The sequence below is a fragment of the Parambassis ranga genome, chromosome 16 (assembly GCF_900634625.1).
Source record: "Parambassis ranga chromosome 16, fParRan2.1, whole genome shotgun sequence".
NCBI lineage: Eukaryota > Metazoa > Chordata > Actinopteri > Ambassidae > Parambassis > Parambassis ranga.
In genome coordinates, this window is record NC_041036.1 from 4,944,836 (window position 1) to 4,972,317 (window position 27,482).

The 27,482-nt window shown below is 44.0% G+C and overlaps 3 protein-coding genes across 6 annotated transcripts; all 3 read right to left on the minus strand.

The window, feature by feature from the left end:
- Positions 1-902: 902 nt before the first annotated feature.
- Positions 903-10,076, minus strand: faxcb (failed axon connections homolog, metaxin like GST domain containing b). The gene is made up of 6 exons (XM_028425965.1): positions 9,647-10,076; positions 7,016-7,151; positions 6,445-6,641; positions 4,105-4,322; positions 3,181-3,297; positions 903-2,789 (listed from the first exon to the last, which is right to left on the minus strand). Exons 1-6 carry the CDS (start codon positions 9,904-9,906, stop codon positions 2,476-2,478), a joined length of 1,242 nt encoding a protein of 413 aa, XP_028281766.1. The 5' UTR covers positions 9,907-10,076; the 3' UTR covers positions 903-2,475.
- Positions 10,077-11,710: 1,634 nt separating this feature from the next.
- coq3 (coenzyme Q3 methyltransferase) lies at positions 11,711-17,384 on the minus strand. The gene is made up of 6 exons (XM_028425808.1): positions 17,091-17,384; positions 16,251-16,388; positions 14,490-14,589; positions 13,443-13,694; positions 12,608-12,767; positions 11,711-12,091 (listed from the first exon to the last, which is right to left on the minus strand). Exons 1-6 carry the CDS (start codon positions 17,279-17,281, stop codon positions 11,916-11,918), a joined length of 1,017 nt encoding a protein of 338 aa, XP_028281609.1. The 5' UTR covers positions 17,282-17,384; the 3' UTR covers positions 11,711-11,915.
- A 2,483-nt stretch (positions 17,385-19,867) lies between these two features.
- pnisr (PNN-interacting serine/arginine-rich protein) lies at positions 19,868-26,064 on the minus strand. 4 transcript variants are annotated; one of them, XM_028425344.1, is made up of 12 exons: positions 25,936-26,064; positions 25,342-25,448; positions 24,994-25,206; positions 24,581-24,816; positions 24,049-24,211; positions 23,655-23,845; positions 23,333-23,467; positions 23,147-23,246; positions 22,478-22,531; positions 21,901-22,095; positions 20,687-21,788; positions 19,868-20,215 (listed from the first exon to the last, which is right to left on the minus strand). In XM_028425344.1, the coding sequence occupies exons 2-12, from the start codon at positions 25,427-25,429 to the stop codon at positions 20,182-20,184; spliced, it is 2,511 nt and encodes an 836-aa protein (XP_028281145.1). In that variant the 5' UTR covers positions 25,430-25,448; positions 25,936-26,064; the 3' UTR covers positions 19,868-20,181. The 4 variants fall into 4 exon arrangements, with proteins under 4 accessions (XP_028281145.1, XP_028281146.1, XP_028281147.1 ...); XM_028425345.1 differs by having other exon boundaries at positions 20,687-21,785; positions 24,581-24,819; XM_028425346.1 differs by having other exon boundaries at positions 20,730-21,788; positions 24,581-24,819.
- Between the last annotated feature and the right edge of the window lie 1,418 nt (positions 26,065-27,482).

Consider the following 27,482-nt stretch of genomic DNA (forward strand, 5'->3'; position numbering starts at 1 on the left):
TATGGTACACTTTGTCACACATACAATATTTACATTACAGTTATGCTATGACATGGTTCCAATAACAAGACATCTAGTTTTAATATGGCTTGATTAAAGCAGTCCAACTGTACTAAATAGGATGCCCAGGCAGGCCAGACCAGACCAGACCAGACCAGACCAGGCCCAGGCAGGTCAGGTCAGGTCGGGATTGCAAATCACAGGACGACATGATGGATGAAGGTTGTTTCAGTTGAGTCCTGTAATCTGGATCAAACTGTGGCTTCAAACACCAACAAGTTTTCCTCCCCCAAACTACAAAAGTAGAATCTACTCAGTCACCTGAGAAGGACATGCAGATAGTTTCATTTTCAGCAAGCGAAGCTACACTTACTGTACACCTGGGGGTGCTAGAATAGACCGTAAACATAACGCCTTAAATCAAAATGCTGAAAATTTGCTCATTAAATCTGTGGACTACAGTTAATATTGATTTGGAGGTGTGTTTCACGCCACCTGCTGCAGTTAGAGTACAGAAGCTTTAAATGCTGCCTGCTGCTTCAAGATTTGACACTAACGAGAGCAGAGAGAGAGCATAAGGATGTGCAACCTTAAAGCCAGAAGTTAATTTGAAGATGCAAAAACATAAAGTTTGGGATTAATTCTGCAGTTCAAGCACCACATTTCACTAACACACATACATTTGATCCAATGCTAAAATAAGGTATCGATGAGAGCAGCTTTAAAGTAAGACTGCAGTCATACATTTCCAAAATTAAAATGTAAAAAGAATGTAGCACGTAATCTGTAAATCTTTTTCCAAAGGTCCACTAACATGCAAATTAGGCAACATGAGACTGCATTTATCAAATGATAAAGCAGGAAATCTGCAGAAATAAAAAACTATCTGCATGACGCTCCTGGATAAAAATGAGAAAATGTATTTTGTAGTTTGGGTGAACTGACCCTTTAACTTAATCTACTCTCTATGATTTTTTTTCTTCTTTTCTTTACTTCCACCAACCTTAATGTAACAGACAAAAGCATTGCAAAAAAAAAACACGTCCCTTAGACAGTTTGGTCCATGTTTTAGTTTTTTTACTCAAGATTCTCTATCTTAGAATATTCCGTTTTGTTTGATTTGGTATTCTGCCTCAGCCTGCGAAGACTTTTCATCAACTGCTTCATTGATGACATTCACACTCAGTAACATTCACATTCACGCACAGTCCCCCCCTCACAGCATAGTCGTCATTAGCGTCCTGTGTTTCCCATTCTGTGCCTTCGCAGCAGACTCCTCCCACTGAAATAAGGTGAAAATAAATTTCCACTAGTGCAAAACAACATCTCTCTTTGAGAGCAATAAGAAAACGATAAGATTAACAAAAAATATATATAGATTTGACACATGACATCAACTGGCACTGAAATTATTTCACAACAAAAACTGTTGCAGAGTTGCTTTCAGCCATGTTTTCTCAATATTTTGAGGCTGCGCTCAGTTGAAGTATGCAAGCATGCATGCACTCAAACATCACACCTACACACTGACAGGTCACCTAAGAATGGAAACCACAGTGTTGAAGTTTAGAATTTCATTGAATGAACCGCAGGTCCTCAGGCTGGAATGACCTTGAAGGCATCAGGCGGGCTGCTGCCTCCATCTAGTGGTCAAATACGAGAACTACAGCTCCTCAAAAAACAGATGATGAAATTAATTACCCAAAACTACAAGCCCAGTAATAACCAAGTGCAAGCAGATGATTAGTGTGAAATAATAATAAGTATGATGACCGGTAAATGAAACAGGCACAAATCTGCACATTTTCCATCCTGATTTCAACGCAACAGGCTCAACAAGTGGATCTGTGGTTGTGGACATTACGCCATCATGTTATGATTCAGATTCTTACACATGTAGGAAATGACAGGAGGATCGATGGAGGGCATAGAGTGGCACTCCGTGTCATCTGTGTTTAGTTTTCAGTACGCAGATGGTTAACAGCGGAGACACAGCAGCTGTTCCTTTTTAGCCACATGATCAGCCTCCACATGTTTGAATGGGATTGTGCGTTTTGACAAATGGCAGGTTGGTGATTAGTTGCATCATTTCAAGTGCCACCTGTCTTGTCTGCAACACTTCCACTGTCACTTTCCGAGAAATTAGACGCTTCCTTTGTACTTTCACACCGGTTTCTTAGGATGACACAAATAAGGCAAAGGGGAGCTGCTGCAGGGACAGCTCTGACGTTACAGGAGGGGGCAAACTGTACTGTAGTATGTGTATTATTATGAGGTTCAGTTTGTATCCTCTGCATATAAACACCCAGTCTGTCCATTTGGAAGATGTAACACACTGGGTTTTGCAGGTGGAGAAGCTGGAATAGTTTCTTCAGCTGTGTAAGCTGCCTCCTTAAACAGGGTCGTTCCAGCCAAATTTATAATGTAAAAACCCCACAGCAGCCTGTGGCGCCGACTGTCCCAGCCAATCACAGGTCAAACCTCCAAGTCTGGCATTAACTCCTCTTTAAGCTGAATGTCATTGTCAGACCCTGTGCCCACATCCGAGTCAAAGAGCGAGTGATCTGAGTCTGGGGAGTGTGAGTGTCCGGCTGAGTGGCTGCTTCCGTCGCTGTCATCCAGAGTGTCAGTCCTGGAGAAGAGGCCAAAGTCCAGCAGGCCTGTAGGGGAGCCATCACGGCTGCTCTCGCTGTCTCCGTCATAATAAAGATCCTCCACCTCCACAAACCACTCGGGCCAGAACCGCCTCCGCATCCGCTCGCAGAACATGGCCAGGTTGATTAGCTCTCCTGGGGAGAAAACAGGCATGTAGGAGCTTTCACAGAGAGAGATAAAACCAGCAGGAGGCATTACAGTGATCACCACTGCCGTCTTGTCCTCTTTCTACCAGAACTTTGATCACACATTATGTTTAAACCACAAAATTTTCATTTACGACATTACAAGCTCTGATAATGTTCTCTGAAAAAAGATAAGAGACTTCCAAAGACGTTAAGGCAGGCATCAAAGCCTCTGTTAGCAACACTGCAATGCAGTAAAACATCGCTGCCCTCTAGTGGTTAGTACAGAAACATATGGCTTAAACAAATCAACAGGGATAGCTGTACTCAACTGTCATGCTGACACACTGCAAGTGCAGGATGAAAACAGGTGTAAACTGTGGTGGCTGAATCCACTGACCTTTGATGAGCTGCTCGGGTCGTGTTCCAGGTAGAGTCCACATGGCCTGAGCTAAATGCCCGAACACTGTAGCATCTAATGTGGATATCTTAGAGCCCATGAAGTACTTTTTATCCCCTGAAGGACAGACAGTAAACAGAAGTGTCAGAATATATTACAAAGAAAAGTTCACAGCTTCCACAGCAGTGTGACAATAAACATATTAATGATGCTTTACACAAGTTATATATATATGTAACTTTAAAGCTGAATAAGTGAGACTCTAACTAATGGTTATATTGTATGGATTATTTGTGCAAAATGCTTTTATTAAATTATGAAAACACTTTTTGGAACTACGCCACAATCATTTTAGATTTAAAAATGTGTTTATTTTAATGTAATTTCTAACCACTGTTAGTAACCATAGTAACCAGAGGGCATCACAGTGAGGCCAAATATGATTAAGAATGTGCTCTGCTTCCCTTCCCTTCAGAGGGCACTTTGAGGCAGGAGCAGCAGCACTCCTGGCAGCAACAACAACAGATTTAGATGCACACTTTCACTGTTTGCATGTAGGAGACATTAAGAGGAGAAGCGATCCAGTGGCAGAGAGTACTGATGTTTTCACTCTGAGTATGACTTTCCATTTTACAACAAAATGATCAATGCTTTTTTTCCTCCATATGATTGTTTGTTCCCATCTGAACCTCGCAGTTTTCATTTATGTCTATCCATACCAACAAGACGGTATCGATGATTTTATGCTGCCATGATGTCAATATACAAATGCATATTTGGTCTGAGTATAAAGCAGTTGCATAACTTGGCAGGGTGCATTAGTCATAAATGCTAAAACCACATTAGCCTGCAGTGATCTTATGTCACCAAACTGGCTTCTCCTCCTCTCACTCATGCTCCTAAACAGAGTCCTCCTCCACCTACCCAGCAGGGTGGCGAGCGTCCTCATGTCCTTCTCCATCAGCGAGTAGACCTCCTCCTTGGAGAAGCGTCCGATTCCGTGTCCGTACATCTCCCTTCGCACCATGCTGCCGTTCAGGTGTCCCAGCAGCCACTTCAAGGTGTCGCTCAGAGGCCCGGTCATCGAGAGGAGCTTCTGAGTTTCCTCCAGGTTGTCCACCCACTGGCAGTAGGCTATTGTCCTGCAGGAGCACAAGACATTAGAACATTATCCTTTTTTTTCAGAAGAAGAAGAGAGAAGAGGAGAAGGATACTGTGGCAAAGGCCAAAAAAAGTACAACTGGCAGTCTGTCAAGAGACAATCTGCCTGTCAGCTGTTCCAATTCAAAAAACAAATTCTGTCCTCTCAGATGTAGTAACTGATGCATGGTCATGTCAACAATAAGGCTAAGATTAGGTTTAGCCTCAGCATCCAATTACCAACTATGCTTTACGTCTGTGGGCAGCTGACCTCATCCCAATCAATAAATGTGCAGTACCACTTCCATCCTACTGTCCATCCATCACCTGCTCTGCTGTCCACAAAACAGCATCATATGTTCAGCCCCACAAACTGCCAGCTTTCACTGCTGGTGAATGATGGGAGTCCGCCTCTGCTTCTCAAGCAGAAACTGGTCACAGGAGCAGAGGTGACTGCAGGACAGGAATCCCATTATAGATCCGAGACATTTAAAAAACAACAGCACATTCATTCATTTTTTTTCTTGGGGTAAGCCTGTGTAGCTCCATGAGCTATGCTAAAGGAGAGATTTGCCTCACAGAAGACATGTCCTGTGTGTTTACAGACAAACAAGCCCAACCAAAGCCTCTTTTACTCAGCTTATCTGCATCTCTGTGACCATATACGTTAGGGGGGAAACATTTCATAATAAATGACTTGATAAATGGAAATAGAAGAGCACCTGTTCTTTATATTTCTCACATTTTCCTTCTGTCTCTTCTCTGTTGATGCTTTTTTAGCCAAGCTCCCAATGCATGTAAACACTAACAAGATTAAGCTGCTTTGTCACTTTCTCACACCAGGCTGAGCTTCTCCCTCTGTGAGCCTGATGTCATATATATCTGCAGTTAGGGACCAACCCATGATCTGTAAAAGGGCAGTAAAGAAACCTGAGTGTATGACTGGTCGCTCAATGGAAATTGAATTAAAGTCTCTGGCCTATAATACATCTGGGAGTAGTGACTGTCCACTACTTCCTGTTATATTATCAGAGGAAACACCTATTCCATTCCATTATTCTCAGTCACCTATTATGCTGATATTATGTTCACATAAAACATTTTTGTTGTTTCTCTATAAACAAACAATTGACCACAGTCCTCAGACGGATAATGTCAGAGAGCGTCATAAAACACAAATGCTAGTTGGTGCTTTATCTTTTCTTTTTCTTTTTTACAGCAACATCAATCTAGCAGGGTGTGTGTAAGATAACCGTATCTCATGCTCGCCTGTGTCCCTCCACACAAAGAGCAACAAGCTGCCACACTGCCCTTCCCTGACATAAATAATTCAATCAATACGTCTAAATGCAGGTCTGAGCGTGGCGCAGGGCGGAGGGAGAAGCAGGGAGGTAACACAAGGAGACACAGAGCAAGCAGGGAATGTGGGTTACATGAACGACCTCTAAGTCTTATGGAATCCCCTGTTTACAAAAACACAAACAGAACACACTAACAAAGGAGGCTACACATCCTCTTTTACTCTCTAACACACTCTTTGGGTTTTTATGTGAGGATGAAGATCAAGGAGTTTAGTTCAAAGACATTATTAAATAGAGGACACACAGGATCAAACAGGGGTCAGATCAGTGTGTGTGTGTGTGTGTGAGAGAGAGGGGGGATGAATAGTGTAAGATGGTTAGAGCTTTTAGGTAATGGAAAACCCTTGCTGCCTCTCTGGGTGTGGGAGGAGTGGGGGAAATGATTTCCTAGCAGCAGCAGCAGCAGCAGCAGCATGTGTCTCGCCCAGAGGTACAGGAGTGACTCACCACTGTGAAGGCTGGCGGTGATGGTGAGGATAGTGTCAGCCTGAGCTGATAGGCTTCTTATAGAATAAATGATTATATGAAACATGAAGACAGCATATCTTTTTTATGCGGTTAGAATCAAAAGGATGGTATTGATTTTGAATAGGATCAGTGGGTGGAATTTAAATATGAATCCCACATATTTAATCAAGTATCATGCAGCCTCTCAAAGTGCCTTAAAATCATAGAAAAAAAACATGTCTTTAGCTATTTCCATTAAGCCCGAGGAAACCACAGACAAGGACAGTTGTGCAACACTGTGCACGAGTTAACATACCAGTAGAGGTGTTCCTCCACCATTTTGGTGACAGCTCGGGACACGGCTCTCTCCTGCGGGGTGAGGTTCTTGTTGAGGTTGACCCCCAGTTTGTCCTCAAGGAAGTCAATGATGAACTCTGACCCTGACACTTGTTCATGGTTGTACTCCAGCCAAGGCATCTTCCCCTGCGGCGACAGCTTCCCATCAAAGTAGTTCTGCAAGGGAAAGCAAGAAGGTGAGGGATTTTTGTGAAAACAAAGAGAAAGCCAGTCTAAACACAAGTGTTTAGTGTGTGTTTTTATATATATATATCTAAGGGGCACAGAAAAGATGCAGTTTGCTCATCATGTACACATGAGTTTGGCCTTTCATTGTTAAACCTACAGGTCAAGGAAAAGCACAGCAGAAGCTATAAATCTGTGTGCATCAGTGATTTAGAATGAGCTCTGCACACGGAGCAGCACCTCCTCCACAGAGTCCACCATATTGTGTTAAGATGAGACAGACAAAGAAATTTTCAAATATGCACAACTCTCTGCACATCTCTGAACATGACCTCTAATGCACCCCTCCTCCTCTTTGCTTTTACCTGGTAGGGCAGATCCACCATGCGCAAGTATGTCTCTATCTTGAGGCAGAAGGGTGAGAGGCTGGGTACGCCATTCTTTGGCCTGGAGAACTGATGGAGGATGATGGCGTCTTTGGAGTCCAACTCCTGCTCCTTCCTACACACAGATGGAGAACAACAAGTCATGAGTGAATAAACAGTGCTGTGATGTCATGCTAAAATTCACTACAATTAATATTCTTCTCAGGGAACGTTTCTACTGTTGATGGCCGAGTTACTGAAAATCGAGATAGAGCAGCATCACCGCTTGTTTTCTAGGTCAGTCGGTTCTGTGAGGTAAAGACCAAACATAACTCAGCATTGGAACAAAAAAAACAGGCACTAAAAAACCTTCCTGGGAGGAACAGGTCACACCTGTAGCTTATTATAGAACGGTGACACCACAGTAAGTCCCTCAGCTCAACAGCAACCCACAAACATGCACCTTTTTTATTTGCAGTGACTCATTTAGCTCATTAACCCTCAAATAATTAGCCTGTGCAGACCTACATTTTGTTGTCCTGGTTGAACCGGGTTGGCTCTGGTTTATGTTTTTTATTATTAAAAGGTTGAGCCTCTTTTCTGATATAGGGAGCTGAGCTGTCTGAATGTTTGAACTATGTGTGGAGGATACTGTTGATGCTGCTGAGTGATATCAATAGAAGTGAAGTTATTGACTTTATGAATCATAACGCCACTCAGGAAGGTGGATGTTTCACATCTCACTGTATGGCTGCTGCCTGCAAAGATAAAGCAGCATTCACTATGAAAGGATCTGTCTGTCTCCTATATTATTACTAGTATTATTCTATATTCTATAGTTCTACACTCCCTTTTTCATCCCTTGAGGTATTTATTTTCTGCTGTGTTAAGGAGGAGTAGAAGTTTGATCTATTGATCTCACCAGACTTTTTTCTAGGCAACCGTGCAGCATCTCTGTTACCGCTGGCCAATGATCTTTTTTTGAACAGAAGTCTGCTACAAAGCCTGAACATTATTAATATTATTATATGAATAATACACAAGTGGTGTTAATGGCAAAGAGAAACGTATAGGTCCTATTTAGTCACTTTCTGACACAACATACTGACTATTTTCTATCAGATTCATTAAAAAAAGACCCACCATGTGGCCCTCTGTGGAGTGTTGTGGCTACAACAAAGCAAATATTCACATCTCTCTAAACCTTACTATTAGAATTAAACATCTAAATGAAGAAATTGATCAGTATTGTTTATGCTGAGACCTTGGATCACAAACGCATTTTGTTTTGCTCATCTAACTCAATTATTTTGTCCTATAGACAACACAGGCTTCATTAACAGCTCAAAAGTAATACCTCACATTGATTGACACGAATCATTTCATGCCTCTTTAATTTTGACTGATACGAGTTGTATCAGGTAGTTTGACCTCACTGGGGAGTTAAATAAGCATCAACCCAAATATTCCCATTGCTACATGAGATAAAATGTGTCTTTGTGTGTGAATAATTCAAAGGAATCACTGACATTCAGACACTTTTTTAAATCATGAATTGTGAACTAACAAATGTGAAGGTTCATGCACACACCACAACAACAATGTAATATATATAAAAACATACAAAATATAATAAATGTAGCTGTGTTACCATTTTAAAATTTGCAGTGAATATGTCATGATTGTTGCCATAGCAACAAAGGTTTATAGGTTTGAAGCGTTATTCAGTGAGACTAGAATTAAAACAAACATGGCTGCCAGTATATAAACGCTGCTGTGTCGCTGTCCACTGTGTTGTGGTGCTGAAACCGAACCCGAGCTGTGCAAGCTGCTGAGCATGTATCATGTTGCCATTGTGCCGGATCTGCATCCTTGTTTCTGTGCGTTTGAACGTGCTGCTGAAAGAACACACAGCACGAGAATAAAGGCTGAGCGGCAGACAGAAGCTGCTGTCAGTGCCAGCTACACATCACATGGCAGGAGCAGATGATGCCGGCAGCCTGCGGGTCCAGCACGTGATTCAGCAGCAGCGTTTCTGCACGAAATGCAAGGTTATACACAGCTTACCGTGGGGTGAGGGGGGGAGGGAGGGAGGGAGTGAAAGCTGAAACTACCAGGCCACTGTAACAGGATGTACTTATACTCCCTGCATGGCCCCAAACGTAATCCCCTTGTTGCCAGCAACGCATTCTCTGCTCTGACAATGGCCCTTGTGTTAATCACTTCTCAGCCCAGGCCCTGGTCGCATCTCATTCATCCGCTTTAATTAGAAGGCGTGCGCGCATGAATTCGTGCTTTTTGTAGTATTTTTTCACAGCAGAGTTCATTAAAGGTTGGAGTGAGTCCGCAGCGCCAGAGGAGCGCTTCATTTAGACACGCTCAGGTGCCGCCGGAGCTGGCACACGAGCAGGAACGTGACTCCCTTATTTATTTTTTTCCCTGTGTGTGTGTGTGTGTGTGTGTGTGTGTGTGTGTGTGTTTGTGTGTGTCATGTCCTTGGAAGGAGGGGGGTAAAAACTGGGACTGAAACCTCAGCAACCACCGCGAGATCTGCAGGGAAATGACATCCTGTGGACACACAGCCATTCCAGCTGTCACTCACTGTGGAGGTTAAATAAAAATCACCCTTACCTGATGGCGAGCAGCTCATGCAGTAGGTAGGCTGCAGCAGCCAGCAGGGCCCCCCCGGTGATGTACAGGGTCTTCTTCCACCAGGAGTCCGAGCCCAGAGCAGACATGATGCCTCCGTAGTCCTGCAAAGGAAAGGCGATGATATATCCATACAAAGACTGCTGCTGCTCGGAGCCGCACAGCCCGAGAGGCAGGCTGTGGTTCCGCCCCAGTTCAACCACACACGGCCGGGAAGAGGCGAAGCCAGCAGCCCAGTACATCCTCCCTCCCCTCGGTTACAGCCACCCCTCTTCCTCCCTGCTACAGTCCCCGTGAGGCTTCATTGAAACGCCCGGCGGGTTATCTACGGCATGACGGCGGTGGGGTGGCTAATACTCCTCCAGAAATCCAGCAGGAGTAAACATTTCGTCTCCCCCTCCCAGGGATGATGCTCAGCGACCAGCTCGCTTTCCTTCGCAGGTTCCTGAGAACCTGTCAAGCCAGCCAGAACACGACACCGCCACTTCCGCTTTCCCTTTTCAGAATAAAGTCACCTGCGTCTTCATCTTATACTAATGCAAATAATAATAATAATAAAAAACATCCTGTACATTTTACGGTTTAATTGTCATGATATATAAAAGTATACATATTCTGAATTATCATGGTAATTCTGCTTGCAAACGGTACTTCCTGTGTGTTAAACCTTATTCAACATCACAGAAAAATACCAAAACAACATATTTGTATCGCTAAGTGTTGTTTTTCTGCAAAAAGAAAATAAATAACATGTTACAAAATTCTAATTTTAGACTGTAAAGTTGTTAAATTATTATTGTACAGATTAGAATCACTCTGGTAAACACATGCTTTCCGCAAAAACAATATTTTAACAATCTTGTAAAAACGTGAAATCCTTCACTAAGAGGCTGCTTCTTGACCTGCCAATAGGTATAAATAAGGATGGGTTTATCACAAGACTTTTTTTTCTATCTTTAGCATATTGAAGCTGTTAAATCAAACGTTTTATTTTTTAGGTAAAGTTAAACAACTTCCGGTGCTGAGGTCTCACACTGTGGCGTCTTGACGGATCTGCTCTATTGTCTCGCTTCAGTGAGGAGTCACCCCGCCCTGACGAGCCCCCTGCTTCCCCGTGAAACCAGTGGCTCCCTCTGACGAGCACCCGGCCTATTGGCCAACAGCACGACGACAAATTACTGATACACATATTAAACTGTTTGTGACCAACAACTACAGCTAATTATAGGCTGTTATCCTTGTAAAATCCCAGGGCTCGATTAGAAAGTCATGCGCAATTACGCAGAAAAGTTGGGTCAGTAAATAAAAACACTAGAAACAAATTATTAAGTTAATCAGAGGCTACTCACTCTGGGACAACTTCGGAAGTGTATGAAGACGTTCATCCTGACAGATAAGTCCAGCTGGTGAGTTGGGAATCTGTTTGTCGAGCATGCCGAGAGCTGGATGGATACAGCCAACTTTGAGAAAAGAAGATCTTGTAGCTTAGTGTCCGTCAGAGAAGCTGCCTGCCACCAGCTGACTCCGTGCCCGGGTCACGCAGAGAGGCTGTGTTTAAGGCCAAGTCAGTGAACTAATGTGCATTTAATCTCTCGCACGGTGATGTGCACCACGGTCCTCACCGCTGCCATGGCTACTGCAAATTAGGTGCGCAGTCCCGCGGATTTAGGGAGCGCGCATTAGAGCACTAGTGGTTGTTGATGTTGTAGGAAGCTGCTGGAAAAAAAATGTGAGAGGTCAGATTAACCATGTTCAGATTTATATAAAAATTAATTATTCACAGCAGGTTGTGATGAACGCTTCCTGTCAACAGAGGCCCCTTCATTTAATGCTGCAGAAGAAGACAAACACTTCACAGCCATGTCGTTGGTCTCTTCAGGACAACACATCAGCGTGACTTATTCTCTGCCACGGGCAGAGATTTGCATTATATAATTCTTCCACATGAGACCCATTATAATCTCACAGGAAGTGACTGCCCCCTCCTCTGTGTGGACACAACTTACACAGGCTTTAACTTCTAAAAATGGAAAACAGGAAATCAGATATATGATATTTTTCCATTTTTATTTTAAACAACATTTATTTAACACCAACAGGATGGTGCAGATCTGCCACCGTAACTCTATCTGCAGGCTGTTTGTCTCTTTTAACTCAGTCTCTTATGCTGTATCCGCCGGCCAATGGGACATCAGCCACATCTGAATTTTTATTTTTGTATTTTCTGACTTGTATTCCCATGTGGAGAGGCTCAGCTGTGTGCGGCGGCAGCCTGCGAGTCCTCTGGGTGGGGGTTTCCTTCCTCGGCTCTGTCTCTGGGTTTGACTGCGTGGAGGGCGTAGTTGATGGCTGTGCTGTTAGTCCAGCTCCAGGCTCCTGATACGGGGTTGTACAGCATCCCTTGGACAGACTGCACTGAGAAGCCATCTGAGACAGAAGCAACAAAGCACAAAACACAAACTCTTATTGTTTCAAGTACCTTTCTAGAATCATTTGTCATCAGCCACAGAAGCTGAATTAAATACAGCTCAAATGACAACACTGCAGTATGTTACAGGTACTATCTGTTTTATTAGTGAATTCATTGTAAAATTTCCTTTATATTTTTAATTTATTTTTGCTTTAAATTAAAAACAAATGAAGAAAAATCACCTCAGTTATTATTTAGTATTATTTTTGCTGTACTTATTAGCCAAGTTTATTTTGCTTTATGTGCATCCATGTTCTAAATTCCAAATTAAAAGAACATAACCCAGATTAAGAGCCAGCAACCGCCTTCATATATGTGGACCTTCCAATACTATGCATTCGTTATGTAAACTTATTGATGCAGATCTTCCTTCAGCTGTGATACAGATTTAATAAAAGTGTGCAAACAATAGGAGAACACATAAACCTGGGCTGCCTATAATTTACAGAGGGAAAAAAATCAGAGGGACTTACTGGACTCTAGGAGGCGCTCTAGGTCTACTGGACTGATGAACTTCTCCCAGTCATGTGTCCCACTGGGAACAATGCGTAGCAGCTGCTCGGCCACGATGATGCCCAGCACATATGACAGATTGGTTTTATTTAGAGTAGTGATGAAGAGGGAGCCACCTGGCTGCATGGTAGAAAACACACAGATTTATTTCATGGGAATATAAAAACACCTTCAGTGACATGAGAGCATTCCTTATTCACTGTACACAAGGGAGGTGCACTGCTGCCCAAATCTCAATGGTATTTATAGCATGGATTTAGAGCTTTTAGATCCATCAGACAAGGAAGTGAGTGTGCCAAACCTCCAGGTTTAACTAGGTCAAGATTAACAGAGCAGGAGGGGAGGGAGGAGAGTGGACAAGACAGAAAGTAAAAGCGAGAGTGCGGTCCTGTAAACAATGCAAGAAGTCACATGAAAGCATCCATGCCTGCATGCTCTGAGGCAACACACATTTAAGGTTTCTACTTCAGAGAGAGAGAGAGAGAGAGAGAAAGTCCAGCTGTGCCTCAGCCAAATGTATTAAGTGAAGATCAGGCTGTTGTCCCTCTTTTTCTTTGGCCCACTGACCTATGAGATTAAGATCCTCTGGCCACAGTACTGATGCCCAGCCTTCACTGCAGCTTTTCAGTGCAAACCACACAAATACACATGCTAACCTATCCCCACACCGCACCACAGAAGATAACACAAAGGCACCATATGCGCAGTAAGAGGTGTTCAAATGAACATGCAAACACACATGCAGTAAAATCTGATCCGGAGCAAACAGCTGGAGCTCAGCATAATGAGACGCACCTTCAGCACATGGTTGCAGCAGAAGGCGAACGTTTCCAAGTCAGCCAGATGTTCCACAACCTCAGAAGCTACAACGGCGTCAAACTGGCCTGTTTCACCCTCTCCTTCTGACGAGAGCTCCTCCAGGGTGCAGGCCCTGTAGGACACCCGGTCACAAAGGTCGGGGTCATATGATGAGTGCAGCTGGGCAGTTCCAATGCTGTCCTCTACCGGATCTATACCCAGCACATCAGCTCCCAGACGACCCAGAGGCTGACAAGGAGAAAGAGAGGAGACAGAAGACAGTATATAACATTTTCACACAAGCTAAAAAAAGCAATGTGTTATATACATATGAAAACAGTACAGCAAGCAAAAAAATCAAATGGTAAATACATATGAATATGTGGATGTTAATATGTCAACAGGGGTGATCTGTCCATTCTACATTCTGTTACACAGCTGACAGTGAATGGAAAAACTGAACACAGAGCTATATTAGACCTGGTGTTATGCAGTAAACAGTGGGTAGACTTGGATTGCACTGCCCTCTGCTGGACTAAAGCTAAACATACCAGCCTGCCTGGAGAGCTGCATTTAGTCCAGAGGCTGATATTTGTCCTCCCACAGCTGATCCCTTCTGACGGAAGGACACACACATGCAGCAATGTCCACAATCTTAACAGACATTTCTTTTTTTATTGTGCGTGTCTGCGTCTCACTACGACAACCTGTGTGACAGTGTCACATAAATGCAGGACCTGATTTTGTCTTCTCAGATCACACAGCATGGCTGGTATGTCCTCACTTTAAATCAAAGCTATGTCCTGGCTGCCCAGCTATCAACACTAACAAACAGATCCACCACACTGTGACCAGTCAAGTCAAAAGAGAGCCACTACCTGACGTTGAAAGGTTTTTTCAGGCAGAAGATGGCACTAGAACACACTGGTTTACACATTTTTACCAGGACAGAAAAAAAACGTAATCTGACATGAAAGGCAACAATTGAATTAATTGGGACTGGACGCACGAAATAGTCTTGTACACACATGCACATATTTTTACCTCAGTAAGCAGGCCTCCTCCACAGCCCACATCCAAGACTCTCAGTCCTGCAAGTGGTTTCCCGGGATGACGTGCTCTATGCACATTCAGCAGATTGTCTCTGTGCAGAAAAAAAAGAAGCAAAATGTCAAACTGAAATGTCTCTTAACACTCAAAATGACAGACAGGAATCTGTGCACTGTTTTCTTACACCCTCTGCTGTCACAGGGTCGCCCCCACCCCACCTCCCTCCTGTGTTGCCCTAAGCAACAGAGTCTGCCAGCTAACAACCACAAATCATCCTCTGGTCCTTCCTCCTTCCTTCCTTCCTTCCTTACTTCCCTCACACACTGTCTGACAGCTGTCTGCCCCGGGCAGCAAACATGCAGATCTGGGTTTGCAACATCCTTGTTAAAGATCTGCTGCCTGCAAGAGCACTCATGCATCCACCTAACTACCTCCTCACGGCACCACAACACAGAACGACGCAAATGCTGTAGATTGGTAATGTCGAGCTATCACCAGAGCTTTCACATCATAAACCACTGTTATTAATGAAAAATAATGATAAAAATAAGGCACAAATTCCAAAACACCTATTAATACATTTAGTTTAAGTACATTCATTACATGGCTATGTCGACTGGTCACTCAAATCAGTCTGTTATTTGTGAGGAACAGACCATTAAACTATAAAACTGACTGTTGCCATGAACACGGTTCTAATTACCAGAAAGGACTACATTCAGTCTGTTAAAGGACTTTAGCAAATTTCACATCAAATCATTATTTTTGTGTGAAGAATCAATATATTTGGTAAGTAGCTGTGTATAATAAGTGCATTGATGTACTGCAATTGGGTCATTCTGACAAAGTTAATCCTAAAAGTAGTTACTGGTAATGAGCCTTTTGCTCTGAATAGATTATTGTATGTATATAATATTACTTTATTTAAATTGATGCTGTTTTAATATGACATTTTGAGGGCAATATTATGACTTTTTTTTAAAATAAGGTACATTATAACTTAAAAAAATATAATAAATCTAATATTCTTACAGTCTTCATGAACATGGTGCATGTGTGTACTCAGTCAGGCATCAACACAAATCAGAAAAATTCTAATAATACTGAACTTGGTCTGCATTTAAACAGACCTCACTGCACCTCGGGAACAATGAGGGAAATAAAGGACCAGAGTCTAAAACATGCAGCAGGGGCAGTGGCGCTGTTGCATCTCATTTAGGCCGCCCTGGGGGCAGAGCCTTATCGGGTGAATCAGCCACACTCAGACGTACACTGGCACTAGATCTGTCATACTGTCACCATATACGCACATCATCGTCATCACCACCACCATCAACAAGAGCAGCAGAGAGGGGGGGCAGGGGGGGCAGGGGGAGCAGCGGCGGTCTCTCGGCTAGATGGGTGCCGTCATGATTACAGCGGAGGGCCCCAACAGCAGATCTTATCAATCAAAATAGGGCCGGCCAGCCAGCCCCCCCCCAAAACATGCACATATGTAGCGCCGGGGCAGCTGGAATGCTATTGGCTGAAAAAGCACTGATATTTGTAGGAACCCTGTCATTTTCAATTTCCCTCATTTCAATGCCTCCTCCGTATAAAGGAATGTTTTCTGCGCTCAGATACTTTGAGGCCTGATCTCCTGCGGGTGATGTGTTGACAACATTTGCCTCTGCTAATCAATCACGTCTGCTGACAGTGACTCAGGCCCGACAAATACAGCAACTACTGAAATACATATTCTGTAGAAACACACACCGTACAAAAGGCACCCTCAGGTCATTCATGGCATGGAGAGCTGCAAATTCTCCCTGTTCATCCCACCACTTGCTAGCCAATGACTGGAACCTCCTCACCTCATCGGGGTCCACTGTGGAGTGGGAGGCAGACCGAGCACTGAACACAGAGAAACAGATGTTAAAATGTCAGGTCAGCCATGAATAATTGCCGTTATTCAACACATTTCCCATTTCAGATTTTTCTTACAGTTACAACATACTGATTGGGCTTTTTTTTCAATGAGGTAATTGTTTTTTAAACAAAATCAACTAAAATATGACCAACAACTATACTTTTTAAATATTGTCAGTTATTAAAGCATACCTATGCAAAGCTTTTGTCATCAAGTCATGCAATAAATCCTACTTTCATCAAGATATTGTCATTTTGTTTGTCATGTGTGTGTTCTTTGGAGGATGCAGTTTGTGGAAATTTTACTATTTCTTACATTATTTGATTGAAATAATACAGCAAGTCATTCAGATGACAGCACGATGACTGTGCTTAGAGACCTCTTTAAATACAGTATATTTTAAATAATATATTACATTTAAGGCAGCAATGGCCTGCCTGCAGCCCTGACCTTGTGACTAATGGAACATATTATACGATTAAAATACATATATAATGAAATGACATTTTACATCAAGCAGACTTGCTGTATTGTAGATAAAGCTCAGGCTGAACTTTGCCAGACTCTCAATGACCCTCTAAAAGGCCTTGTTTAGACCTTTTGAGGTTTTCGCCTGTGATTTCGGCGACATGCCGTCACAGACGCTTTTATTCCTCCTATCTAAGATTATGTTAGCATCTTACTACCCTCCGGTTTGACGGAGCATGGCACGGTGCTCCAAACACACGCTCCTCTGCAGCCTCAGCGTCCGCTGTTTACACACCGCAGTCCAGCTAAACCCGCCACGACCCGCCTCTCCCTGCATCAGGCCGCGGACAGCGGTCGGTTTTCGGCTGTAGAGCCCTAAGATGAGGCGACCAAACTTGTTGGAGTACATGTCAGAACACCTGTCAGCTGTTATACGGTGAAAAGTCCGTCACAACGTTATATTAGACAGCACGACCGAGACAGACTTCTTCCTCTTCTTCGTGGGATTTTCTTCTTCTTCGGCGCTCAAAAAGTATGGACATCAATATCACGGCTGCACTGCTGCCACCTGGAGGATTTAAAAAGCCTGAAAGCTGCTTTTAATCTTTAATTCTAGTGCGAATAAACGTTTCCATCCTTAAATATTGTCGACCAAAGAATTAAAATGATATATATTCATAGAATTTATGCTTTCTTCATGAATTCCCTCTGTCATTACTGAGTAAAATTCAAAACAACTGCATTTTCAAAGTGATTGTGACCCCCCACAGTGAGCCCAGGACCTTATTTCTGCCTCAAAAGTACTTGATTTCATTCTTGTCTGTGATAACAGATTATCATCCAACTAGCCCATCCATACCCAACTTTAAAAGGGTCAATAAAACTCAAAATCGCTCAAAATTGCATCTTATATGTGATGACCAAGAATGAATTCAAGTCATGTGGAGACAGAGCTAACCTCAGGAGCACACTTTATGGGCAGTAATCTATTTTGGCTGAATCAACACTTTCAGCATATATTCAAATCGAGGAAAGTAAGACCAATCACAATAAATTCTCACCCCTTCATTCATAACCACATGAGCAAATCTTATCATTAAAGCCTCTTTTGCTGAGATTAGACAGCAGCCTCAGATATCCAAACAAGGGCCTACAAGCAGGACAGACTGCAACCAACAAAGTAATTCATCTGCTATAACCGCAGACATGAAGTTACAAGGATGTGTGTGCTGCAACAGTATGGATGAGACCAACCAGCCGTGAGGAAGCTACAGAGATGATTTCCATAAGATCATTCCATACACAATAACAGAAACAGAGCAGCCTCTGCACAGCTGGAAGTGGAGCTCTGTGTCCTGACCTGCCGACCAATGAACATCTGTTACTATGACAAACTGTCCCAGGTTATACAGCTCGGCTTTAAGGGTTAAAATCACTGAGTCTCATAGGAAAGAAATTTGTTATTTAAGTAAAAGTAATCATCATCTTCTAAAACCAGCCATGAAGCTTTGCATACCGTGATGCTGACAAAGCTTTTCACTGCAGCTGAGCCTCAAGATTTCCGTTTTATTCTAAATCAGCTCTGGGTGTGAAGCACACACCTGAGTTTGGGCATCTAACCAAAACCCCATGGAGGAGGGAACCGGAAGTATCATGCCAACGCATTTCCGAGTTTCTCAGGACTCATTCCCACGGCGGCACGAAGAAGCCCGAAGAGAGATGGGCAGGAGCAAGGACCTGAGTGAGTCCGTTAAGGTTAGAATCGTCATGGCCCGGCGGCAGGGCCGGACCATCTCCGAAACTGCAAAGCTTGCGGGGTGCTCCCGGTCAGCTGTGGTGAGCATCTACCGACAGTGGTCCACGGAGGGGGAGACCACGAACCGGCGTCAGGGTGTTGGTCGTCCAAGGCTAATCGATGAGGGAGGCCAACGTAGGCTAACCCAGCTGGTGGAAACCGACAGTAAGGCTACTGTGGCGCGAGTGGCGGAAAACTTTAACGGCGGAGATGGTCGGAGTGTGTCCGAGCACACTGTGCATCGCGCCCTGCTGCGCATGGGCCTGCGTCGACGCAGACCGTCCAGGGCGCCCATGCTGCTGACACCTGTGCACCGCAAGAAGCGTCTGCAGTGGGCGCTGGAGCGTGAAGGCTGGACGGTGGAGCAGTGGAAGAAGGTGGTCTGGTCTGAGGAGTCGTGTTTCGTCTTACAGCGTGTGGACGGACAGGTGCATGTGCGGCGTGCACTTGGAGAGCAGACGGCAGCGGGACGCAACAAAGATGCGCAGGGGGACGAAGAGAGTCTGATCCTCTGGGCGATGTTCTGCTGGGAAACTCTGGGACCCTGCATCCACGTGGATTTCACTTTGACACCCACCACCTATCTCAACATCCTAACAGACCAGGTACACCCCTTCATGGCAACAGTATTCCCTGACGGCAGCGGCTCCTTTCAGCGGGACAACGCCCCCTTCCACTCCGCGCACACCGTCTTGGAGTGGTTTGAGGAACACGACAAAGAGCTGACGGTGCTGCCCTGGCCCCCAAACTCACCAGATCTCAGTCTGGTGGAGAAACTGTGGGACGGACTGGAGGAGTACATTCGATCCATGAAGGAACCGCCGCGGAAGTTAGAGGACTTGATGGATGTGCTGCTGACATTCTGGTACCAGATCCCTCAGGAGACATTCAGAGGTCTGGTGGAGTCCATGCCTCAGAGGGTCGCTGCTGTTGTGGCAGCACGGGGTGGAGCAACAGCATATGAGCCAGGTGGCCACGAAGTTGAGGCTGCTCTGGGTCCAAATCTAACAGACTGCACAAAAACCACAGAAGCTTCAAGTACTCATTTAGCTGCAGATGAATTCTCATGGTCTGAGTTCTGATTTTGTTTTTCTTGGATATTTGTCCTAAAGTGGCCTTTTGTGACACCGATTGTAAAACCGTCCCAGTAGCTATTTATCGTGCCAACAACTCTGAAATAAAGACAGCGGTGACACAAGACAAGGAACAAACAGTTTTATTGGACATCTTACAATAATATTGGGAAAAATGTTAATCCTGTTATGTTTTTAAAATGATACAACTTCAGCTTAGTAGTGTCTTATTGATACCAAGGAAAATTCCTACCATTCAAAAAAATCTCTTGTTCTTCAGTCACACTTTAAAAATAACATATTTACAATGAAAGAAAACGCATGGAAGGAGAGGGATTGAGGAGTTTCACCTACACATCTGCCTCTATAATGAGACAAGCCTGTTCAACTCATGGAATTTAAAATGGCAAAGTGCACAGATCAGGATGTTAACTGTGCTCCTCAGCGTCTGCTACGACGGGACGGGGACGTTGACCTGAAAGACAGGCGTGGACGCAACGTTAATACTGCACGAGGCACATGTTTTACAGTGCAAGCTGTAATACAGAGGCATGCAAAAATGCCCTTTTCCCCATCAAAGTGTGTACAGTTTCTATTACAACTATGCAGACTCTAGAGAAGCACATCCCCCTTGCAGAGCAAAGTGCAAAGCCACAAATGTTTGGTGTATTCTCTAACTCTATTTAAGGCAGGAAGCAGTTTCACATTTTAGGTGCTAATACTACTGAGGCAACAGGAAAGGGGGAGAAAACATGCTCAAACTGGTTTGAAATTTGCATTTGATGGATGAAAGATTAAAAACCCTGAGTCTGCATATGACAGTAGTACATCTTAGTCACCATTGGTTTTCATAGTTACTGAAAATATATAAATTAACAGGACTCCAGAGAAATCACAGTGAGACATACAATGAGTAGATAAAAAAGAGGAAAAAAACGAATACTACCTTGATCGCGACTTAGACTTGTGTTTGCGGCTTGCCTTCTTACCAGACTTGTGAGATTTTTCCGTCGATCTTGAGCGACTACGTTTGGATTTCTTAGATTTCTTTTCCTTGCTAACTTCAGGGGTGGGGGACCTACTTGTGTCAGAGTCTGAGCGCCTCTTGCTAGCCTTCGCAGAGCCCTTCTTGCTACTTTTGCTGTCCTGTCGAGAGCGTTTGTCACTCTGGGAGTCCGTGCATGAGTCGCTCTCTTTCCTCTTCTTTGATTTGCCGTTCTCCTCTGTAACTAGTGAGCCTCCCTTTTCCTTCTCTTTGGTCTTTGTCTTTTCTTTCTTTTTATCCATCTCCTTCTCCCTATCTTTGTCCTTATCCTTCTTTTTCTTGTCTTTCTCATGGCTCCGACTCCTTTCCCTTCTTCTCTCTCTGTCTTTACTTGAGGCCTTTTGCTTGTGTTTACTGCTACGGCTGTGACTGCTGTCCCTGCGCTCCCGGCTCCTTTTCCTCTCCTTATCTCTGTCCTTTTCCCTCTCTCTGTCTCTGCTGCGACTGCGGCTATCTCTGCCTCTGCCCCTGCCTCTCTCTCTGGACCTGGATCTACTCCTGCGACTCCTGCGCTCCCTGGAATCACTACGGTCCTTCTTGTGGCGACCTGACCGATCTGCGCTGCTCCTCCTTCTGTCCCTGCCCTTCTCACTGCGATGCCTGTGTGAGCTGTGACTACGACTGCGGCTGCGCCGACGGGCCTTGTGGGATGAAGAGCGGCTACGTTTCCTCTTCCTGCGTGGGGAGGACGATCGAGACGAACTACGAGAAGATGCTGAGGAAGAAGAGGATGAGGAGGAAGATCGACTGCTGCTGTGGCTGGAGGTGGAGCGTGAGCTGCTGCTGTGACCATTGGCTGGGGAGTCGCTGCCACCTCTCCCTGAGCGCTCCTTCCCTCTGCCTGAGTGTTTGCCTTCACTGCCCTCCCTCTCACTACGGGACCTACGCCTGTCCACCAAGGGCTCTGCTTCCCTTTCCTTTGCTTCTTGTTTGTGTGGGTTTTCTAACTGACTCTCATCATATTCCCCCCTTTCTCTGCTCAATCTATCCTTTGCCATCTCTTCTGTAAAAAGGGACAAAGACTTGGGTTAAAAACAAACCAGGAAATATCTGGTGATGAACAGGAACACACCACAAAACTTTCACTAACACCAGAGTTTTAAATCATTTCTTACCGCGTGCAAGCAGAACCTCTTGTGCTTGTTTCTCCTGCAGCTGCAGCATCTCGCGCTCTTTGCGTCGGAATGCGTCCTGCTTCTCCCGGATGCGGTGGCGTAACTCTTCCTCGTCTGTGTCAGAGGATTCAGATCCTCCCACGCTGCGGCCATCCTCATCCTCACTCTCATCTGAACCATAGTCACCAAGCCCGCCTGCCACAACAGAGCCCCCAGGTTGTTGAGAGTTGGAAAGGAGCAAGATCCATTCTTACAATCAGGTTCCACTTTTGAAACCACTCCATCCCAACCCAAAGTTCCCACGAAAGGCACTTGATCAGACCTGTATAACTTTGTGTTTTACACTCAAATAATACAGATACAGCTCTTAAACACATGTAGAACATGCTTCTTATCAAGGTGCAAATGGCAAATGAGACGTCTTCCGACCTAAATTATCCTTAAAATTACCTAATGAAGTTTGGTGTCATGTCTTCCGTTCCCCCCCCCCCCCGGTCCTACTAACTTCCAACTATGTATCAAAAAATAATGTTTCCCCTCACCTCCCCCCCACAGTGACAGAAAAAGGGATACTCACTGAGACCAGTCAGAGAAGCCAGTGCACTTGACTGTGCCAGCTGTTTTGCAGGAGCTTTGATTCACATCAACAACAGGAACAACATGTTAAAACACATACTGCCATTTCTCAAGGCAAGAGTCGCTAGTGAAGGCGGTCACAGATAAAGCACTATTCACAAGAGCTGCCATTGGTAACAAGAGAAAAAAACATAAACAAAAAAAAAAACAAAACAAAAATAAAGAAAATGGAGAAAAGAGAGAGAGTTAACACACAAACTTCTGTCACACAATCCAAGTCAAACAGTCGGACAGGACGGAAAGAACCAATCTGTACTAATGCACAGTCACTTGAATGGAGGAAGTCTATAGATGAATGCTGGTCAGAGTCAGTGCTGAGACTTGATTCAATCATACAGTCGCTGAGCAGGACCTCCAATACCATGATGATCAGATTTCCAAATTCTGAAATACTGCTCTGCTCTCTTCTTCTGATGCATTAGCAGAGACTGGTTGAACATTCTTTTTAAATATATTCCCATGTTTGCTGCACATGTATACCCTTCTTTACAGGGCACAGCTCAGAGATTTAGAGAGGTTTTTGTGCACATAACAGATTCTCTCTGAATTTCAATATAATGACTGAAACTGAGTATAGATGATACATAAACTAAACAAAGCAAGACCAGACCTCGAGTGGCTTTCCTATGAGTCTCTCTGGCCACAGATAGAATCTCTTCATTAGTGACCTCCAGCAGGATTTCTGTCAGAAGCGTTTTTGTGATCACCATCTAAAATAAAGACAAACATTACAGTGTTTTCAACGATTCCCACCAACGAACAGAAACTCTAACATAATATGAATGGGTGTACCGACCAGCTGGAACTCCTTTTCTTCCTCGGTCATCTCAGGTTCACTGTCCTCCGCAGGAGGTGATGGGCTCCGGGCAGAAAATTCCTTCTTTATGGAAGGCTTTTCTTCATTATCATCATTCCCCTCATCATCGCTGTCCTGATGACAGCAGATACAGAGACCATGTCAACAAGACAGAAAAGGGTACATCTGTGTGAGCAATCACTTCTTCCTTTCTGAGAAAACGGTTTCAACACTGTAGATGTTTTTAACACCCTCACACACAGTGCAACCTGTTTTCCAAAGGAAACTCTTCAGTAGTGCAGGTTACAGATGGGTTACTTACAAACTTGCTCTTGCGGGGCACCCGAGGCCCATCACCTCCCTCGTCTGCCTCATGCGCTTTGCCGTCGTCTTTTGCCATCTCTGCACGCTCCTTCTCCATTCGCTCTCGCTCCAGCTTCTTTTGCTTCTCCCTGTCCATCTTTTCGAGACCCTCACGGATCCATGCAGGTAGAGTGCGCCTCTTAACAGCATCTGAAGTGGCAAATCAAGATCAAAATGAGTTATCCACATGTTGTCAAGAGAGGGTGCATCCACTCTTTCTCAACACCCGTTTACAATACCTACAATGTTGTTGTTTTTTTCCTGATAAGACCTTTAAATTTAAGTTATACATGTAGTAGCTGCCTGTATAAATCATCCAGCAGTATCTAATATTTGCAGATAAGTTGGCTCACCTAGTGGAGCTGGGGCTTCTTGTTTGACAGGGAGCGGGACAGGGGATCTTGGCCGGTCTCTGAACCCAGGCGGTCTGGTATCTCGTCTGTTCTGGGGAGGACCCTGCCAGTACGGGGAGTGGAACCCCCCGGGTGTGGGGGTGAAGGATGAGGCGGCACCATGCTGTGGAGAAACACCATAAAATAAAAATTAAAAAAACTAGCCCAGCGTATGGAAGGTCCTTAGTTTCTGGTAATCAATGAGTGTGAGGGTTCCTGCAGCCTTTCCCCAAAACATGTTAGCTGACATTCATCCGTGACTCCTGACTGAGCTAGAATGTATCTTTGGTTTAAAAAAGACAATCAGCCACACCACACCATGCCGGATCCTCAATAAGCCAGCACTTTCCTCTGCACAGCATCAAGAAAGCAATGACTGATAAGCCTAGAAGCCGGGACCCGACAGTGTCTATGGACTGCTCCTTGTTGTGTTACTTGGTTGTCACACTAAAACCGAAACGCTTCAACACATTCTACTGTAGCATCTGCATACCTGATAATCAAACTGGTTCATGGCCATGGGGGCCATGGCGTAGCTGTCGGGCTGTGCCCCATACCCATGGCTGTTCTGGGGGTAAACCCCGTGGTGGGCTTCAGAGTTGAACTCCACGCTGTCCTGGCTGTTGCTGTCCTCGCTGGGGTTCACAACATCCATGGGTCCTGACCCTGGGGGGATCCAGGCCTGGTCGGGGGGTGGTGGAGGAGGGGGCTGGCCATGCATTCCCCATTCTGCTAATCAAAAAACAATATGTGAACTATAAACAAAAAGTAGAGAATTTCCACTTTTTATATTTGAAGAACTGCTCTTCTGAGACTTTGTTGTTGTATGAGACAAAGGGTAACAGAAAAAGAGAACGAATAATAGCAATTAAAAGCTTGCTGTGGTTCCACTGTGTTTTTGTTTACCTGGCTGCCACATTCTGCCAAAAGCCGGGTCACCCTGGAAGGTGCCATGGTTGGCCTGCCCGACAGGCTCAAGGCCTGGGATGTCCTGGCCATTGGGCTGGATATTCGGCTGGATATTCGGCGGGATATTGGGCTGGATATTGGGCTGTTCTGCTCCTGTGGACTCCTTCTGGGCTATCCATGCTTGCGCCAAGGCAGCCCAGTCTACTTGACCTGACCAAATCCAGATGAGAGCCAGAGATCAGAAAACCATCCAACTACATGCACTGGGAAGATACAGCTACATATGCACATGTTTTTTTCCATGAAAAACAAGTATTTCATGGTGCATATGCATCATTTACTGACCTGGGTCTTGCTGGTGCTGGAAGGACTGCATCCACTGCTGCTGGCTTAGAGGCCATTGCGGCCATGGTTGTCCCCCCTGGTCCCACATCACTCCCCTCGAGATTCACCTGAAACATTCACACCAACTACATTTAATATACGTTTCGGCGTGTCTTTAACTAGTATGACATACGGTGATGCAATCTAAGAGCTATAACATTACACTTGACTAATGGTCTGAAAATAGCGATCTTCAGCTGTGATGAAAGTGCTGAGCTGAACGGGTAGCTGTAAGTTCGCGACCCCAGCTAACTGGAGACGATGTTAATGCTGCATATAGGCGCTGTATGGCCCTATGTTATTAACGATGCACGATACTGAAAAAGGTAACACCTTAATATCAAGGTTAATACCTTAAATATAAGGCTACCGCGCGTCATGCATTAAAAAGCAACGCTAGCTAACGTTAGCGAAGCTAGCTCTGAAGCTAGCAGATTGCAGCAGACTTATCTCAACGCCTGAACAAATGTGGCTTTACATTTAGAGTGTGTAGATATGGGGACGTGTGAATATGAATTTTCATCAGCACTGTGCCATGAATAACATAACTCCCACCTTTTTTCAGACAGTTTCTCTCTCCGGCGATGCGGTCCCAAATCAAAATGGCTGCACCAGTGAGCTGCTCGTAGGAAGTGAGAGAACCAGCGAGGCTGTGCTGCCTTCACGGTCTGTCGGAAATGTGACAATTACCACTTTGCGTTCAGAAAATTTCTAAATAAGGATTTGTGCATGGACTCTGGCAGGATTATAACCCAGTGACGCTGCAGTTTAAAGAGAACGGAGCGATTTGAAAGTCCATTAAATGTAAATCTCTACATTTTATTAATTTACAGCTAAAAAATCTATCTAATCTAATCTCCGATTTACAAACGGCCTTTGGGTAATTGACCACAATACGACACATATTATATTATATTATATTATATTATATTATATTATATTATATTATATTATATTATATTATATTATATTATATTATATATTTTTGCTTGTTCCAAAATAATACTGTATTTGTATTTTTTCTTTAGGCTACTGTGTTTGGTTTTACTACACTGATTTGTCATCAAACCAGTGGCGTAAGAAGCATTAAAAATGTGTGTGTGGGGGGGAGGGGGGCACCTTCTGTGGGTGGGTGGTGAAAAAATAGTACATTAGTATATTATAAAATAAAATATAATAATATGAAGTAATTGCAATTTCCTGCGGATTTAACAGGTTGTTAAACACCTATTTTACCTACAGAAGTAAACACTTAACCCTTGTGCAACGTTAGCAAACACTACCCTTTCATGTTGTTCGGGACAAAAACGTCCTCTAACTTTAAAAATATATCAAATAAATATTTTTTTCATTTTTTTGCATAGACCTTTTAAATTACTTCAGTTCTAATCAAAAGTAGTGAAAAAAATCATTTTCCCCAGGATTTTAACCCTTTACCTGCAGGCCTGTGCTTATGTAGTGTAGTTTCTGGCTTGTACAGTGGGGAAAAAAAGTATTTAGTCAGCCACCAATTGTGCAAGTTCTCCTATTTAAAAAGATGAGAGAGCCCTGTAATTTTCATCACAGGTATACCTCAACTATGAGAGACAAAATGAGAAACAAAAATCCAGAAAATCACATTGTAGGATTTTTAAAGAATTTATTTGCAAATTATGGTGGAAAATAAGTATTTGGTCAATAACAAAATGTCATCTCAATACTTTGTTATATACCCTTTGTTGGCAATGACAGAGGTCAAACGTTTTCTGTAAGTCTTCACAAGGTTTTCACACACTTTTGCTGGTATTTTGGCCCATTCCTCCATGCAGATCTCCTCTAGAGCAGTAATGTTTTGGGGCTGACGCTGGGTAACACAGACTTTCAACTCCCTCCAAAGATTTTCTATGGGGTTGAGATCTGGAGACTGGCTAGGCCACTCCAGGACCTTGAAATGCTTCTTACGAAGCCACTCCGTTGTTGCCCGGGCGGTGTGTTTGGGATCATTGTCATGTTGAAAGACCCAGCCACGTTTCATCTTCAATGCCCTTGCTGATGGAAGGAGGTTTTCACTCAAAATCTCACGATACATGGCCCCATACATTCTTTCATTTACACGGATCAGT

Coding starts and splice junctions, on each gene's coding strand:
- faxcb (XM_028425965.1), bottom strand. CDS start 9,906: ATGTACTGGGCTGCTGGCTTCGCCTCTTCCCGGCCGTGTGTGGTTGAA. Junction 7,152..9,646: donor CATGAGCTGCTCGCCATCAG/GTAAGGGTGATT, acceptor ATCTGTGTGTAG/GAAGGAGCAGGAGTTGGACT. Junction 3,298..4,104: donor GACGCTCGCCACCCTGCTGG/GTAGGTGGAGGA, acceptor TCTGTCCTTCAG/GGGATAAAAAGTACTTCATG.
- coq3 (XM_028425808.1), bottom strand. CDS start 17,281: ATGTACTCCAACAAGTTTGGTCGCCTCATCTTAGGGCTCTACAGCCGA. Junction 16,389..17,090: donor ATGCTCCGTCAAACCGGAGG/GTAGTAAGATGC, acceptor CTCTGTGTTCAG/TGCTCGGTCTGCCTCCCACT. Junction 14,590..16,250: donor CTGAGGGTGCCTTTTGTACG/GTGTGTGTTTCT, acceptor TTTTCTGCACAG/AGACAATCTGCTGAATGTGC.
- pnisr (XM_028425343.1), bottom strand. CDS start 25,429: ATGTGGGACCAGGGGGGACAACCATGGCCGCAATGGCCTCTAAGCCAG. Junction 25,207..25,341: donor CCAGCACCAGCAAGACCCAG/GTCAGTAAATGA, acceptor GGATTTGGTCAG/GTCAAGTAGACTGGGCTGCC. Junction 22,096..22,477: donor GGCTTCTCTGACTGGTCTCA/GTGAGTATCCCT, acceptor CTGTTGTGGCAG/GCGGGCTTGGTGACTATGGT.